The 17,324-nt window shown below is 32.9% G+C and overlaps 1 protein-coding gene and 1 long non-coding RNA gene across 3 annotated transcripts in view; one reads left to right on the top strand and one right to left on the bottom strand.

The window, feature by feature from the left end:
- Positions 1-16,350, bottom strand: part of LOC108360478 (par-1) — a 39,839-nt gene extending 23,489 nt beyond the window's left edge. For both annotated transcript variants that reach the window (XM_017612758.1, XM_017612759.1), the window contains exons 1-11: positions 14,813-16,350; positions 7,647-7,862; positions 7,363-7,583; positions 6,373-6,654; positions 5,404-5,597; positions 3,829-3,941; positions 3,575-3,755; positions 2,497-2,644; positions 2,270-2,397; positions 2,010-2,172; positions 752-862 (exon numbers count right to left, since the gene is read on the bottom strand). In XM_017612758.1, coding sequence (XP_017468247.1) covers positions 752-862; positions 2,010-2,172; positions 2,270-2,397; positions 2,497-2,644; positions 3,575-3,755; positions 3,829-3,941; positions 5,404-5,597; positions 6,373-6,654; positions 7,363-7,583; positions 7,647-7,862; positions 14,813-16,189 — 3,134 coding nt within the window. In that variant the 5' untranslated portion in view covers positions 16,190-16,350. The remainder of the gene's footprint in view (positions 1-751; positions 863-2,009; positions 2,173-2,269; positions 2,398-2,496; positions 2,645-3,574; positions 3,756-3,828; positions 3,942-5,403; positions 5,598-6,372; positions 6,655-7,362; positions 7,584-7,646; positions 7,863-14,812) is intronic.
- Positions 1-17,324, top strand: part of LOC108360484 (uncharacterized) — a 76,228-nt gene that overhangs the window by 7,859 nt on the left and 51,045 nt on the right. Inside the window, exon 2 of the long non-coding RNA XR_001847117.1 lies at positions 3,084-3,087. This is a non-coding gene — a long non-coding RNA (uncharacterized LOC108360484). The remainder of the gene's footprint in view (positions 1-3,083; positions 3,088-17,324) is intronic.

Here is a 17,324-nt window from a genome sequence, read left to right as displayed (position 1 = left end):
TTAAGCATCGCTCTAAGCGTTAATCACCACGAATTTAAAAAAAAAAACACGATATTTTAGTACTTATGTATGTAAATATATATTTTAAATAATTAATAACTTTTAATATTTACACTCACCGTATTTGTTTCGAAAATGTTGATGTAGTTCGTATACATTATCAAATAAGAGAGCGTTCAATGTTGTTGGTAAAAAATCCATACAAGACAATTTGCAAGAAAAAAGAAAATGTGCTGTATTATTAGAAATTGTAAGACATTCTAAGTGAATTATTTGAAATAAGCTTCAGTTTAAAACTAAGACGGGAAACGACATTTTCACTAAAAAAATTAATTAGTTAATAGAACACAGGTTGGCACCTTAAAGTGCAATCAAGTGGTAAATTTAACAGTGAGCATGTTGTGCGAATATTATGGCAAATAACGCGAGTCGATCATAAAAATTATAGTCATTTGGTTATCAATCGAATTAGAGGAGCCAGGTGAAAGTAAGTATAATCATTTTCATTAACGAACATCTAAAATTTCTTTATGGAACACGCAAAATTTAGTAGTCATAAAATTGTATAAGCTTATGAAGAGAAAAGAAAATCGGGTATGCTGTATACAAAGATAATGCATAACCTAATTTTAATGCTTATTTAGAGGATATACGTAAGTCCCTACCAATTGCAAAAGACAAAATCAAATTTTTGTAAGTATAAACCAGTTAATGTTGTTTTTTTTTGTAAGTGTGTATTATGTCTTTATACCTCGTTCCGAGTGTTTCATTGGAAACAGCGACTCCTCCCTCAGCGGTCGAGCCAGGGCTGGAGACAGAGGCGCTTTTAACATGGCCTTTTCCCGTAGAGTTGGCAGATCCACTAATTGTGCGTTTCAAGAAAGATTTATTCAGAAAAATCGAATCGAGAAAAATTGTAATTTTTCAAAAATCTGATATTTACACAACACTCATGTTGGAGAGTGAAAGTGTGTGAGCGTGAAAAGTATTAGATTTATATAATTTTGTAAGAGCACAGAAAGTTTTGGAAAAACGAAAAATTAGTAAAAAAAAAGCTTATATTTTAAATGAAAAATACTCGATGTGACTTCTTTATTTAATTACAGCTATCTATAACGATTATGTTGTATATACAAATACATATGTACACGCAAACGTAAGTAAATGTTTAAATTAAAAATTTTTTGTAATAGATCTACAAAAAAAACACTAAATTTAGAATTTAGTCATAAATTGCTTTATTTTTATTGGCAGTCCATTGCGGTATTCTTAAATACTTAAATTTGAAAGAACTCGTTCGATTTTTTATAGCAGTTAAAAAATAATGTCTCGATTCCCGTTTTTTATTTAAGTCTGGCTCAATTGTGTAGGGTGTAGTCGCTTCAGATCGAACCGATTTCTATAAAAATTTTCAATATGCATACAATTCTTAGGGCAAGATAATTGTCAAAATAAATTAGTGGATGTACATATAACGATTACTTTCATCCTTTTATCTTCTTTAAAAATTTGTTCACGCGGAATTTTTTAATAAAATCTACTTTAAAGATAGCCTAAAGACAGATTGTAGGATTTGAATTGACAAAAAGGACATGCCAAAACACAAAAACCACTTAGAGCCACTTTCCAATGCAAGAATAAGGGTTATTTTTAGATTTCTAAAGCAAAAGTAAGAATAAAACACGGAGTGAAAAATTGTACAATGTTTTTTTTTTATTACCAATGGAATTAATTCTCTCCTTGTGTTATATGAAAAAAAAAAATAATTTTTGTTAGCTTTTTATTTAAAAATGTATATATCTATTTTATATATAATACCCAGATTTTCATTATTATTATTTTTAATTAGATGTTAAGAGTGCTGTATTAAGATTTTTCCAAAAATCACCACACTTAAGCAAATGCTTAAAAACTGACTCTAAGTGTTTAAGAAACGCAAGAAATTGAATGGACTTCTTCATAGTTTCATAATGACTGTATTAGTATCCAATTTAAAACAAATTACTTACTTTGTTTCCGCTGGCAATGCATTCGTTTTTTCAGTTGATGAAGTCTTTTCATATAAAGTGGTTGAGCGGCGTGGTATCATACCGCTTGTGCCAACGGTAGTGCGATTAGTATTTGACGTATCGTATTTTGTAGAAGTTCGCGGCTTCGCAGGGCTGTTAAGTGCTGTAAAAGAAGCAAGCAATAAATCATACATAAACGTTAGAAGTATTTCTTGAAATGTTTAAATTTGTTTCTTCCTTTTCATAAATAAAATAATTACTTGTATCTGCAGTTGTTAAAAGCTTTTGAGTAGCTGATGTAGGTCTGTGATTTTGTACTGCCAGCCTCGCAGTATTTTCCTTTATTGTAGCCGAATCAATAGTGTTCTGTCGCTTGAAGTTGCTACTACTGCAAAGAAAACAAATAATAAAACAAAATTAGCGTGGATAAGCCAAGCCAATGATGCGTCTATGTAAAGTAACTGTATGACTTTAATAAACAACTTACATTGAAGAGCGCTCAGCGGATGAGCCCGAGCCAGTTCCACCGTAATTATTGTTGGACGGCGCCGCATTTATAGCACCAGGAGCGGCTGTGGTTGGAACAGCTGCCGCATTTGTTGGGCCAACACCTGCGATAAAACGTTGAAAGATTTCTAAACATCATAAAATTATGAATTTTACTTGTTTGTGAAAATGTGTTGAATGAATTGAAAAAGTTTACAAATAAAAAATACAAACTTTATCCACATTTATCTATACCTATGGGTGTATTTAATAGAATTAAACTGCTTTGTAAAAAAAAAAAAAAATACAATCAAAATAGATACACTTCGATTATGTATTAAGCAGAAATTACGAGCATGTTAGAATATATTCAGTAAAATGTCATTAAAGTAAATGAACTGTGAGTGATCTGCCGACTAGGTGCATATGCATACGACAAATGAAATGGGCGTAAGAGAATGAAAAACGAAATGAAACCATGCAGTTGGAAAAAGTGATTAAAATATGATATAGCCTATATTATTATTACTACATTTTTGTTTTTGTCAAATCAATGACCAAATATTGTATGAAACTATGACAAAAGAGATTTGTTTAAGTTCTCAAAAAATGTAGTTTCGCTTTTAATTGTTGGAATTCGAAATTAACTGCTAAGAATTGCCCTCTTGAAAAGGCAAAATTTTTTGTAGAAAAGAAAACAATAATTAAAGGGATCTTGAATAAATTATAGCCGGTTTTTTTCACAATACTTCACGAGTTTTAACAGTTTACGGTAATGTCAATTTATAAAGCGTTTCTTCAAATCGATTTATTTTTTATGAATTTTGGCTCGATTTCACCGAGGCGTAACTAAAGCCAACTATCAGTTACGCGATAATTTATGCAAGTTTCCGTTATTGTTAGGTCATATTTTCAATTTATGCTCTAGCAGGATTAGCGAAATATTTTTCGATATCATATGTATTTAAAAATGCAGTATTGAGTTTGAAATATATATGATACTGGGTTCTAATAAAATATTTATACTAATTATATGTATTTTTATGATTTAAAGCAAAAAAAAGTAACTAATTACTTACGTAGTGTTTCAGCGCCAGATGAAGCACGTCGACTTGGTTTCGTATTTGAAGCAGAAATGCTCCGGTGTACGCCACGATGTGTGGGGCTCTGTGCGGACGTGTTCGTGGTGGCGCCCGCATCATTTCCACCCATATTGCGCAACGACAGTGATGAACCAGACCGTGAACCATCACTTTCGGGCTAAAAAATAATTATGGGGGCAATGTTAATATAAAGTTCTGTGGTACAGCAGTTGAGTAGCTGATAAACTTACATCTGTGCTTTTTCTGCCTAATAACAGATAAGTAGCGAAGACATCATCGTATCGTACCTGGGATAATGAAACTTCAATCTCTTGCCTGTTGTAACCCATTGCCACTAGAGCCTCTGTAGTTTGTGTATTTTATTAAAAAAAAAAAAGTTGCATATTAGAAATTTGTGTAAAGTGCTATATTAGTTGTAACCATTCAATTGAGGGCGTCAAATTGAAATGTTTTCAAACGATTACTAATTTTGTTAACAAAACTAAACAGGATTTGGTACTTTGAATATATGTAGAACATTTATGTTGTTACTTTCTGATAGTCTAGCATAACTGTTGAGATGAACTTGTGTTGAAAATAGTGATTTTCTCGGGGGCTTGTATTAATTTTTATTTAACAGATGACACCCTTCTGTCGTATTAATCCTGCTTTCTAGTACAATTGAAGTACATATTTTGCATCAACTAGACGCTATGTGGCTTTATAATTATTAAATTATGATTTCATATACGAAATAGTTTCGAAAGCTATTCACGGTCATAGTGCTTTGACAAAGCAGTAAATTACTTTCACAAAGAAGTTTGCAAGTTGTAAGCGTTTTAAGCGCTTGAGGAAGCACCATTTTAGTACGCGCAGCAATAACGATTTCGGTTTTGTTTATTATTTAACCCCAAAGACCTTGTAAATCCTGTAAATTGACCTTCATATGAACATATTTATGTATGTATAATTCCAATGTTTGCTTACTATGATGCATAAATGGTACTTTTCCTTTAATTTAAATAAAATTGCAAATTTCCAAACATCCAAAGTGCCGCGAATATAACCCATATATCACAACTGATTTGGTTGATTTAAAACGGACAAAAGATATAAAAACACATTTGACGCAACATTGCATTATACACCCGTGTACCAATTTGTGTACATACATTTTTCGTTTGTATGTGTACTAATTTTATATGTGGCCTTTAAATGTTTTTTTATGGAAATTCAAGTTAAATTTATACTCACATCGCAACTTCAACATTTGTTGTTGGCTCGAGCTCGAGTTTTTTGTACTATGGTATTTACATCGTTTCAAATAAGTTAGGAAAGTATTTATATGTACTTATTCGTTTAAATATATGTATGTAAACTACAACAGTAAGTAGTCATCATAAGGAAATACGAATCACAAATAAATTTTATACATACATGAAGGTAGTAAAAAAAAAAATCTAAAAAAAAAACAATATTTGGGGTACAACATTACGTCCGTCACTTAGAAGAAAACGCATAAATTATTATCGCACAAATGCTCTATATATTTCACTATATATTATACATTTTAAAAATAAAATTTCACTAGACCTTATCGCACATATGATGTAGTTTTTTTTGCGCCTATACAAAATTTTGTAGTGATTTAAAAATCAACTCAATCACATTTCATTGGATAATACTTGATTACCCCATTCAAAATTAAAGTTATATAATACTTTTTGGATAATTGAAAATGCATGCAGGCATTAATTATGGGGGGAAAACACTGCTAACTAACTACACACACATAACAAGTCAAGGTATTAGCTTGTGTACAGTACCCGTCTTACCTATCCGTTTGGGGTCAGCTAGATCTTGTTTTGGTTCTATATAGGGCTTTAATTCGTCATCTTCAAACCCCATATTCATCCACTTATCACCCATTATAGTTTCCAGACTGGCGCGTTTGGCTGGATTCAATACAAGGAATTTACGAAGTAAATTTTCACAGTCAGTTGACATATAGAAGGGAATCCTATTAAAATATAACAATACAGATTAAAATACAAAAATACATGTTTCGTTCGTAAAAGGTGCAAACAAGAATGTGTTACTATATGTTTTATATATTTGCAACAATTTATTTGTTATAGCCAGACAGTTGGCAGCTTCAATGCGGATTAAGTAGTGCATTCGGAATTATCTCGAGAATTAAGTCCAACTAAACAAATCGATTTAACTCATAGCACTATTTCTCAAAATAAAGGAGAATTATTGGCATTTTCGATGACACCAGAAAAAAAAAGAAACCAGCTCATATGACTGCCGTTCCCACGACAGTCGGGTCTACGTAACCGGAACGACCCAGATTTATATCTGGCCAAGGACTGTCACTCCAGCAACACTCCCCAAAATGTCTTTGGGGAATTTGTATGCTGCTACAACAACAACAACAACTGCCGCCATAGCCGAGTGGTTAGAGACATCTATTGTGCAAAATATTTCAGTTTGGGCGTGATTTTCAAACTCCCAGCCATAAGGACAAAATATTTGTTGTGCCTAACGTAATCCGTAATGATGCCGTCTGTCAGGATACAATTTTAAACATATCAATTGCGCCGTTAATTTGGATTAATGTTGTCATCTGCCTCGTACTCGAAATTACTTTTCAATACAAAATTTGACAGTTCAGCAGAAGTTTCAAGATTTTCGTGTTTTTCGAGGCTTTTTACCAGTTTAGAAGAATACACCTTTTGCTTATATTATTCAAAATCGTTGTTAGTACATATATATATATGTGTATGACTTACCTATATTTGCCTCTGAGTACACGTTCTCGAAGCTCTCTTAATGTGGAACCATCAAATGGCAATGAACCACTTACTAGTGTGTACAGAATTACGCCCAAAGACCAAACATCCACCTCAGGACCATCATATTTCTTTCCCTGAAATAACTCAGGCGCAGCATATGGTGGACTGCCACAAAATGTATCCAATTTAGAACCGGGCGTAAATTCATTTGAAAATCCAAAATCAGCTATTTTTATATTTAATTCGCTGTCTAGCAACAGATTTTCAGCTTTCAAATCCCTTTAATAAACATTAGCAGAGAGAAACGAAAACCATGAATATTATATAAATAAAGTATTTTATAATGATCACAGACAATATTGTGCATACAATTTAGGGAAGTTTAAGTTGAAATTCTAGAAAAACGGTAATTATTTTCACTAATTTAAAATTGAAGGAAGTTGAATATGGTTTATTTATGTTTGCTTGTGCTTCCGACCGGGTAGATATATTTTGGAACGTTCTTAGTGAATGATGTACAGAAATGACGCTGAAGATACACAACGCCGAAACCGGTTTATATGCAAACAAAATTTGATAAAGTATGGCGGAAATATCTTCTAAATTTCGCAAATGCCGGTTTCAATTTGCTTATACAATTTTTAAACTCCCCAAAAGTTTCATTAATTTATACAAACTGTTTGAGCATTTCTTTGATTTGATCGGACCCATGACTCGTGTAAGATGTATAGATAAATCGTTTCCATGGAAAAAACTAGCGTGCTCGACATATGAAAAACTATGTTTGAAAATTCTCAAATGGAATATTAGTCTTTGGCCGTAAAGCTACTTTTATTTTGTGTCAGAATTGTACTCATACATATTTCTTGCAACTACATTTTGTATTTCTAAAAGAGAATGCTCAAATGGAAATTAGCATGGTCAAGAAAATATTTTATATCTCAGTCCTTCTTTGATGTTTAAAAAATTAAATAAAGCATAGCTAACCTGTGTATAATTCTCTTTTGATGGCAATACTGCACAGCTGATACGATTTGCCTGAATTTAACACGTGCTTCCTTCTCCTTCATTCGGCCGTGCAAGACAAGATAATCAAATACTTCCCCGCCTGACGCATACTCCATAACCAGATATAATGTCTTTTCGGTCTCGATAACTTGGAAAAGTTTCACAATGTTTGGATGATCGAGCATCTTCATAATTCTAACCTTGAATAGAAATTTTCAATTAGTTTTAATTTAAAATTCAACACATATTTGCGATTAACTTACTTCTCTGAACAGTTTCTGCAGAGAACCCGGATTCAATTGGGTTTTATCAATTATCTTAATAGCCACTTCCTTACCAGTAGGCAAATGCTTAGCTAATTTTACTTTAGCGAAATTTCCTTTACCAATTGTTTTTATAAGCTTATATTTTCCAATGTGTTCCTCTGTGGCACGCCAACGCATTGGTGCACTGCTACGCAGTTGCATATTGGGTGAGCCCTAAAATGTAAGAAAATAGAGTTGTAAGAAACAGTAGTATGTGGGTAAATACGCATATGCAGGTATGAAATTATGTATTGTCTAGGAATGTAATTGAGATATGCATGTTTATCTGTATACATTCAGATGAAAATCTTTTTACTCTACTCAGCAGGCTATGTGGATTAAATATTATTTTGTGGAGTCACAAATAAAGTTTAATTTTCAATTACTTCGGGAATGAACTGCAGTTCATTTGGATTAAATTCTGCAGAGTATCCTCAAAAGCAATGCGAATTAGGAGATTTTTAGATGACAACGTTGCCCAAAACGTCCAGCTGTTGTTTACTGTGCAATCCTGGGCTCGAGCGTTTGTCATTGTTTATTTATATATTTTTTTATTTATTTCTTCTATTTGTGATTTTTTATTATTATTTTCTCCATTTGAATTTTTTATTAATTTTTTTTATAAATTCTTATTTGTTTACATTTTTTAATTTATTTATGGTATACCGAATGGGGCCCCTCCTACTGGCGTCCTTGATTATACCCTTACTGGTATCTCGTGCTTCGATTGTACTCCTAATGTAACATACAATGGCGCCCCTACTGGCGCCCCTGGTACCCTTACTGGTATCTCGCGCTTCGATTGTACCCCTAATGTTACATACAATGGCGCCCCTACTGGCGTTCTCGTGCTTCGAATGTACCCCTAATGGTATATACAACGGCGCCGTTACTAGCGTTCCTAGAACCCGTACTGGAATCTTGCGATTCAAGAGGGAAATTGAAATATACTATGAACGTTGGAAAACTAAGGTTGGTTATGAGTTCGCTCTCAGTCCGATATGCATACTGCATATCGAAGGTCATTTTCGAACGATCGCCAAAATGTTTATAGGGCTCATTGATGTTTCTATATTACGAACACAAACGATTTTTATTGTTCATGCCTCTTATCCGTCTCGAATCCATGTCTAACCTTTTAGCACTTACTTTAGCGATCCTTAATGCTTACTTTAGTAAGGGTTGGAAATGGATAAGACAAGAGCCACTTAGATAACAGTAGTAACAATTTTTATTTTCTGAATTTTGAATTGTGTCGTTATTGCAGAGGACCATCGATATATTTTAATAATTTTATTTTATTTTCGGTTTTTATTTCATTTGAAATTATATATTTTATTATTAGTGTATTTAAATTTTTTATAGAGTAATTTTATAAAAAAGTCAACAACTATAAATACCTTAACAAAAAAATAAAAGTAATAATTGAATGAATTATAAAAATTCATCAGATCAACCGTGCCGTTAATCGGAATCAACGTTGCCGTATGTCTATGCTTTAATAACTACCTACTTCTCGATATTTGCTACGTTAATTTTGAAAAGCGTTAAATAGGGAATGTATTAATTAAAATTGTTAATATATTTTTTAAATATCATATATTGATATTTGACATAGCAAGCTTGGTTATTACATTAATCATAGGGTAAATCATAGGTAACGGTCAGATTAGGTAGGAATTTTCAAACAAATGTTCCCAAGTTCAAAAGTTGTCCATTCGGTCTACGCAGTAGTTACCTAGCATAATGGCTAGAGTATCAATATGTAGGTCTATGTCTAGTACGAAGAAGTATTCAAGCCTACGTAGTATTTAAGACAACAACATTCGACATTTGTAAATGCTTCTTCAAGAGAAACACGTAAAATAGAAGCAAGTAAGCAAACAAAAAAAACCTACATACATACATATGTATGTATTACTAAAGTTGGCTCTCAAGAAAAACACAAAATGCATACAAAAACGCTCAGGAAATTAAAAAGAAAATTCTTTGCACCAATAGGCGCAAGCTTTTTTTTAGCGACTGTCAAATTATGCCAGATCCAACGCAAATTAATCTTTTTGACGACCCAATGTCCATGTTGAAAGTATGCCGGTGGAGCTAATGCCTCATGAGCATGCCTCAATCTCACGGTGTCACATTATGTTCTAGTAATCGATATTTTCTGGGACATCAACCGATTTTGGATGACCTCCACGAAATTCGTCCCGTAGCGAAGTACGACCACTACATAATTAGGAAATTAAGCGAAACACGGTGGCTCGAGATTGTGTTTCATAACTAGGGCAACCCAAAAATTGCTCCGAAAAACTTATTTTAAGCGCTTAAAATATGCCAATAAATCATTATAAGCCATAAGATATACTTTTGAATTTCGTTTATATACGTATGTGTATGCCCAAAAATGCTTTTAACTTTATTTGCAGCACCTAAAATGTTCTAAATTACATAAAAGTGTATATACATAAATATTTATGTTTAATAATTTATACTTATTCAATTTGTTTTTAAAACATATGTATGCAAGTACATGGAAACTAATTCACAAATTGTTTCACATACGAATTCATACTGTTTATGTTTGTAGATACATATGTACAGCGGAAAGTACTAGTCGGGAGTCTGGCAGTCGAATACCGGTACCTCGTGGTATATGCTGTTGTCCTAGAAGGTGACAATTGACTCCCGCTGCGTAACTTTGCCCTAGTACTTGTAGTAGTACCACGTAGCCTAGCCTGTAACCGAAGCACGTTTTGTATTTCGCTGCGTAACCTGGTACTAGTAATAATAAAGACTTCCATAACAAAACCTATTTACTTGTGTTTGATGAAATTCTTGTTAGTCAGCGGCGGGACAACTCATCTGTCAAGAGCGAAACATATACATAAATAGTATTATCCTTCTCGCACATAAAAAAAGCTTTATATAAACACGATGTGAACGAGTACTTTGATATTTATTTCCTTTTCGACACAGTGTTGTTATTATTTTAGATTTTTTTTTTATTAGTTCTAAACGTAACAACGCAACGCAAAGCATCCGAAAATATGCATTCACTGCAAAATATGCTACAATATGTTCTATGAAATATAAAACTTTATATTTTTTGGAGAAACGTGTTGCTAATATGCCTGACCAAAAAACATGCCCGAACATATTTTGGGTTGCCCTATTCATAATTTAAAAGTCAAAGCGAGTTTATCGTCACGCTGCTGTTGATTTAATCGATAAAATATGCATACATACATATTTATGTACATGGAAACTTGGTCAAAACTTATTCAACGCGCATTTTTATGTTTGCAGTTAATTATTATGCATATTGGCATTCAATAGCCAACTGACTTTGAAAATTGCACTTCCTCTCTTTTCTTGACTTTCTTTCGAAACCCTAATACGGTAACTCAAAAAATTCAGGTCGAACATTAATCTGTTTAAATGCGGCTTCAATATTTGTACCACAAATGGAGGCATGCGTATGCACGTACATACCACATAGGACGTGTGAACTGTATTATATTACAATTCAAAATACTAATTCATTTTGTAACTGAAAATTCTTGGATTCTTCCGTTCTTAACAAGTCTGTAATGATTGCGAGTTTTTAAAATTTAAACTTTTAATTAATATCTAGCAAATTTATAGTGTGAAAAAATTTCTATTTTTAGCCTTTTTTAGCTCTTTTAAATTTCTTTTTCCATTTTTTAAATACATAATTTGATTTTATTTTTTTAGTTAAAATGTCACTTGTTTTATTTTATTTTATTATCTTTATGTAGTTAACTTAATTATTATTTGTTTAATAATTTTATAATTTCTTTAACTGTTTCAATTTTACAATTTTTTAAGTTTTTGCATTTTATAATTTTCTTAACTGTTTTCATTTTAATATTTTTTAACTTTTTCATTTTAATATTTTTTAGCTTTATTTTTTTTAATTAATTATTTTTTTATTTATTATTATTTTTTATCAAATTTTATTCATTTTGTCAAAAATTTTTAATTTTCTAATTCTATCTTTTTTACTTTTCCATTTTAATATTTTTTTAACTTTTTTAATTTTATTATTTTATTAACTTCTTTCATTAATTATCTTTTAGGTTTTTCTTTTATTATTTTTAATTTTTTATTCTGCCTTATCCCGAGTTTCACCCGAAAAAAAATCGCCCGAAAATTTGTCATACGCCCATAGTAAAACCATGGAAACCAAAAGTGAAAAGTGAACCGGTTCGGGAAAAATGAAACTCATGATAAGGCTGATTATCTATGTATAACTTTTTTATTATTTTTATTTTCTTGCATATATTTTTTTAATTTCATACACATGTTAACACTGTCGGCCACTTGAATATGGCCTCTTAAAATTTCGATGGAAATTTGTTTAATTATTATAAATTTTGTATAAAGTTTGAAAATCGCATTTACACGGTTTTTGTTATAGAATATGCTACATATATTTTCAGAAAATTTACAATATTACTTTTTTATTTGATTATTATTTTTTGTTGCGATTATTTTTTTAGTTTTTTTTATTAACTGCTTATTTTGATTTTAGTTTTATTCTTAAATAATCTACATAAGAATATTCTGAAATATTTTACTATAAGTGCGATTTCTTTTTTATAAGCTTTTTTACTAAACCCAACTCGTCGTCAAAATCTTAAATCTTTTTCAACTTTTTTCACAGTATACTTGTGATAGAAAATTCTTGAAAGCCTCGAGACTATGGGTATGTTCATACACATGCACGTAGATTTGGGCATTTCCAGTCTGGCGTGGGGTGACATTTGTATAACAAAATGTTACAAAATAAAATGAAAGTCAAAATTTTAAAAAAATTTTCTATATTTGCATAGTAATTAAGTAGCCTCTATTCAGTAAAACAATTGGTGGTAAAGATTTAAAGATATAAGCAAGCATATGCGGCGCTGTGATGTTGAATAAACACAAGTGCGTTTTGACCTGGGTTACAAAATTGCAAAACCCTGCGAATTAGGCAAGTTTTTTTATCAGCCGAAGTAGCTGACACTAATCTCTCATCCTTTTAAATGGCGCAGAAATATGGACGATGTCTAACAAAGGTGATAAGGCTTTGGGGGCTTTCGAGAGAACTATGTATTATTCGCAAGATCTATTATGGCCCCGTTCGCATGGGCGACAAGTACCGAAGAAGATGGAATGACGAGCTGTATGCGCTTTTTAATGACATGGACACAGTTATGCGCATAAAAAACAGTGATTGCGGTGGCTTGGACATGTTATACGACGACGATGTTATGGATGACGATGCTCCGGTGAAAAAATCCTTCGACTCAGCCACCCATGGGTGGACGGACAACGAAAGCAAGGAAGGCCCTGTCCGCACTTGCGTTGAACAACTGGCGTATATCCGCAAAAGAGAGAAGCAATTGGCGAAATTTAACCGACAAACGGTTGTAGTGCCAAATAAGAAGTATCTGACGTAACATTACATGATGTTCAACTAAATATGCCAAATTTGAAACCAATTGGGGCACAAATACAGCTTTTCAAATAAAGAATTAGAAGTAACTGACGTAACATTACATGAAGTTTCGTTACACAAATTTCAATTGAATTTTTTTAGTTAATTTGTTTTCAAACGAATGAATGTTATTTCGAATATGTACATTTTTCGTTTTGACTTCTGCACCTCCTAGCAGTTCCATTCTTTGTAAATCTATGTCTTACTATGCTTTAATGAAATATGCCAAATTTGAAACCAATTGGGGCATAAATACAGCATTTCTAAATATCTCGGGCCAGGCGACGCCTAGCGGGACTATGTATAATAAAAAGTATCCAAATTGGCCCATAAATTTGTCGCTATAGACCTTCCGCTGGAGAGTTATTCGGGATATATTGAAAGCATAAAGTTAAAAAACTTATGAATGGGTGTTTCATTAAAAAATAAAATAATAATATTTTAAACATAAAATAGGATTTTTTAAAGTACAAGATGCACATTATCAAACAAAAGAAACCCAGTATAATATTATACACAAATGTATGTAACTGTGTGGATTCCATTTCAATTAAGTGTTCCGCTTTAAAAAAAAAAAAGTACTGAATAAATTCCGAAATTTTCCCCGTTTCGTGTTTCTTGTATACGTTTTACTTAAAATATGTGAATATGTATTAACGTATTAACCTTGAACAGTCAGAATCTCCACAATTTCTCTATAAATCAGTGATGACCAGAGAGTTTACAGCGTTACACGCATAACCATTAACAAACGTGACTGCGTTCCCTAAAATATGCCATGACTTTTCCAAGGTCACAAATTTTTCTTTCGTTTATTTTTAGCAACTTTCGCTCTTTAAGGCCATCGTCGTAAATACTAAACACATATGTACAGTTGTAGATACGTAGTACATACCAGAGTTGCATTTAGTACTTTCCGTACTTAAAAGCTACATCATGGTCACCCTTTTTTTGGTTCACTCTTCAGCTTTAAAGTTTGCATTATTGTAAACAATAAAGTGATCTGATCTTAGTATGTGGTGGCTTTGTTTGTAAAAATTAGTATAATTTTTTTAATAAAACCATTTAATCCTTTACCTGTTCACCCACTACCACAAAAAAGTGAACTGACTTAAATAAAACCTACGAGCAAATTAATAAAATAAAACAGCAAACAAAAGTCATGAATATTGTTAAGGCTGTTATGCATAATTAGAAACAAAATTACGAGTTTTATGTTATGTAACAATTTGTTAATTTTTGGTTCATTCACAAGGAGTTGATTGATACCAGTTTAAGATTGCTTGAATTGTTACGTGAAAAGTGTTGTCGTTAAATACATTAATGACTGGTGATGGTGAGTACACTATAGAAGTTCGAGTATTTTTAATTTATTATCATTTTTGCAGTAACGCTTTCCATAGTGGCTGTAAATTAACAGTTAAGCATTTTATATTACAAACTTTAGTGATTGCACCTATGCCGTTATTAATTCTAAAATGAAAAGCTTACTTAATGCTAAAACTAATTTTTCATAACTATTTTAAATTATTTATGACTACCTAGGTACATATACAGATGTATGTAATATCACTGCTTAAATAACTTTTTCATAGATTTACCTTAAGTATTCAAACTTTACCTGATTATTTTGTACAACATTGCCAACGTGTCGATTATTGTAAACAGTAGTATGCACAGAATTGGATGTAGTCGTCGCCCTTTCGGATGCTGGTATCTGCGCGGCTGCTACCTTGGGCGTAGTAGTAGTTATAATTTGATTCGTTCTTGCCACCGCTCTCTCACGCTCGCTCGGCACGGTTGTAATACGCGTCGACGGCACATGCTTGCTGGCCGTTCCACTTTTACTAGCCGCTGCCCGCTGACTAATCATGGACTCAAACTTCTTTAAATTCTCCTGACGGTGTTTATCGATTAGAGCAGAATCTGTCTGCGAGATCAATTTGCCTGTATTGGCGGTAGGGTTGGTGTTGGTGTTGCTTACACTGACTCGGTGCGATGTGTTCGAGGGCACAAAAATACGTTTCGTCGATTCATTACCACTGTACCGTAAACTCTCTCTAACACTCGGTTGGGGTGGTGTCGGCGGCAACTCTTTATTAGCCACAATCTTTTTTTGTTTTATGATGTCACGCATTGCCATTGTTTCGCTATTTTTGGTGTCGGAAGATGTGCGTGTAATTTTGGTTTTATATGGCGCTGTAACGCCTTTGGAGTATGCACCAACAGAGCTGCGTGCGCCGGTGCCACGTTGGAAGTCGGTAATGGAGTCACTTGAGTTTTCTAGGTCAGAGGGCGGCGGAAGGTAGCTGAAGCCGGTGCCTGACGCCATTTCACTGTTGCCAGGTTGTAGTAAATTCTCTGTTTCGCCATAACGTTTACTTTGCTTCTTTCGATCCATTTTCAATTCTTCGATACTTGGTTGTCGTATATGCTCCATTTTTTTAAAACTTTCTTCCATTTCGAAGATGTGCTTCTCAATCGAACCCAATGCAAACGACACATTCACATCATCTTCGACAGTGAGCACCAAGGTGGGTTCCTTGCTTAGCTTCGATGTTGGGGTTACGGCTGCTGATACCGACGTATACGGTGCTATAGAGGAAGCTGCATTTCGTGTAGTGGTTATCTTATTACGCAAGCGCACAACATCTTCATCTATAATAATATCAGTATCTCTTGGTAAAGTCATACGATTGGAACGTGCTATGATTTCTGTATTGCCAGTGCTAGTTTTGGTGGTCATTGTTGTGTCTTCCATGGAACGTGCAGTGTTCGAGCCTTGTGCTGAATAAGTGTCGTCCACAACACCGACACTAGCCGCTGTCTGCTCTCCGTCAATTTTGCCAGCAGCTTCATCACTATGGTCATCGATGTCTAAATCGACTTTTGTAATGATCGGCGGTGTGGGTGCCATACCTTTACGATGCGTTGGCAGGCGGAAGCTTTTTCGTGTACTATCACTACGATTTAAATCGGGGGTATCCATTTCTTGCATTACCCAATGCTCAGCAATTAAGCGAAACAGTTACTCTTGAGGTGTCGTTGCAACTATGTTTGGGTAACACACTAGCGCATATGTATATTGCGTAACTTGTATGCACGCAAAACGAGTTGCAGGAACTGTATTTTCGTTTTCTAATTGCAATCTAAAACAACCTGTATGGTACATATACAAAAAAAATATATAAAAACTAAACAAATTGACATAGTGAAGGCTGGTGCGCCACAGAAACTGCTGCAGAAAATTTCTAAAGAGCACCAGACGTAGCAATCGATGTTAAAATTGCTCAAGTTTCGCTATTGCAAAATTATATTAGGGACAGGTATAACCTTAAACCCTTAAAACCCCTTAATTACATAAGTTTCTAAAATTATATGGAATATACTTTCGAGTTTGAGGCAATCCACCTGATATTACATCTCATTTGTTAACAGCTTTAGAACTTAAACAGCTAATTACAAGATGATCCTTCCCGAACTTATTGTCACTTAAATCCGCAAACGAGATTTTTTATATGAGGTGAGGGTTCAGATTAAAACAGATGCAGATAAATAAATATAGTTAACACTTGTTTTCTTGTTCAAATAAATATTTCTAACTACATTGCATTATCACACAAAGGATCCAAAATATTTTTATATTAAAGAAAAATTTATTTACTAGTGGCGTTTTCTTTTCTGCAAAAAATGTTGCCGTTTCATACTGTTGTGTGAAGTTGGCAATAGGAAAGTAACACTTTTCCGTAGAAAATAATAAATTTTTAAGAGAGACATGAAGGATGATAATGTGGGCTCTGTTTAGCAGTCCACTTTCGTATAGAAATTTTCATGCCTCTTAAGAAAAACTTTAGCAAATTTGAGTAATTCGAGAATTGAAATAACAACGCATTATTAATTACTTTGGGCCAAACAAGAGTGTTTTTTGATAAATTCAAATTCATAAAGTTCAAGTCCGTATATTAAGCAATCAAATTCATGATTTATATATTTAATTTTATCGAAATAAATTTGTTTTGCATTTGCGTATATAACTTTTTCATTAATTTTACAGCTTGAGTGCAAATTTGTTGCACAATTTTCCAAAATTAAATCTTCGTTTTCCAGCCAAATGTAAACATAGTATTATGTAT

Source organism: Rhagoletis zephyria, unplaced genomic scaffold (genome assembly GCF_001687245.7).
Source record: "Rhagoletis zephyria isolate East Lansing unplaced genomic scaffold, Rhagoletis_zephyria_1.1 Rzeph_scaffold_00580, whole genome shotgun sequence".
NCBI lineage: Eukaryota > Metazoa > Arthropoda > Insecta > Diptera > Tephritidae > Rhagoletis > Rhagoletis zephyria.
Note: the sequence above shows the minus strand (reverse complement) of the source record. Positions and strands in the feature narration are given on the sequence as shown.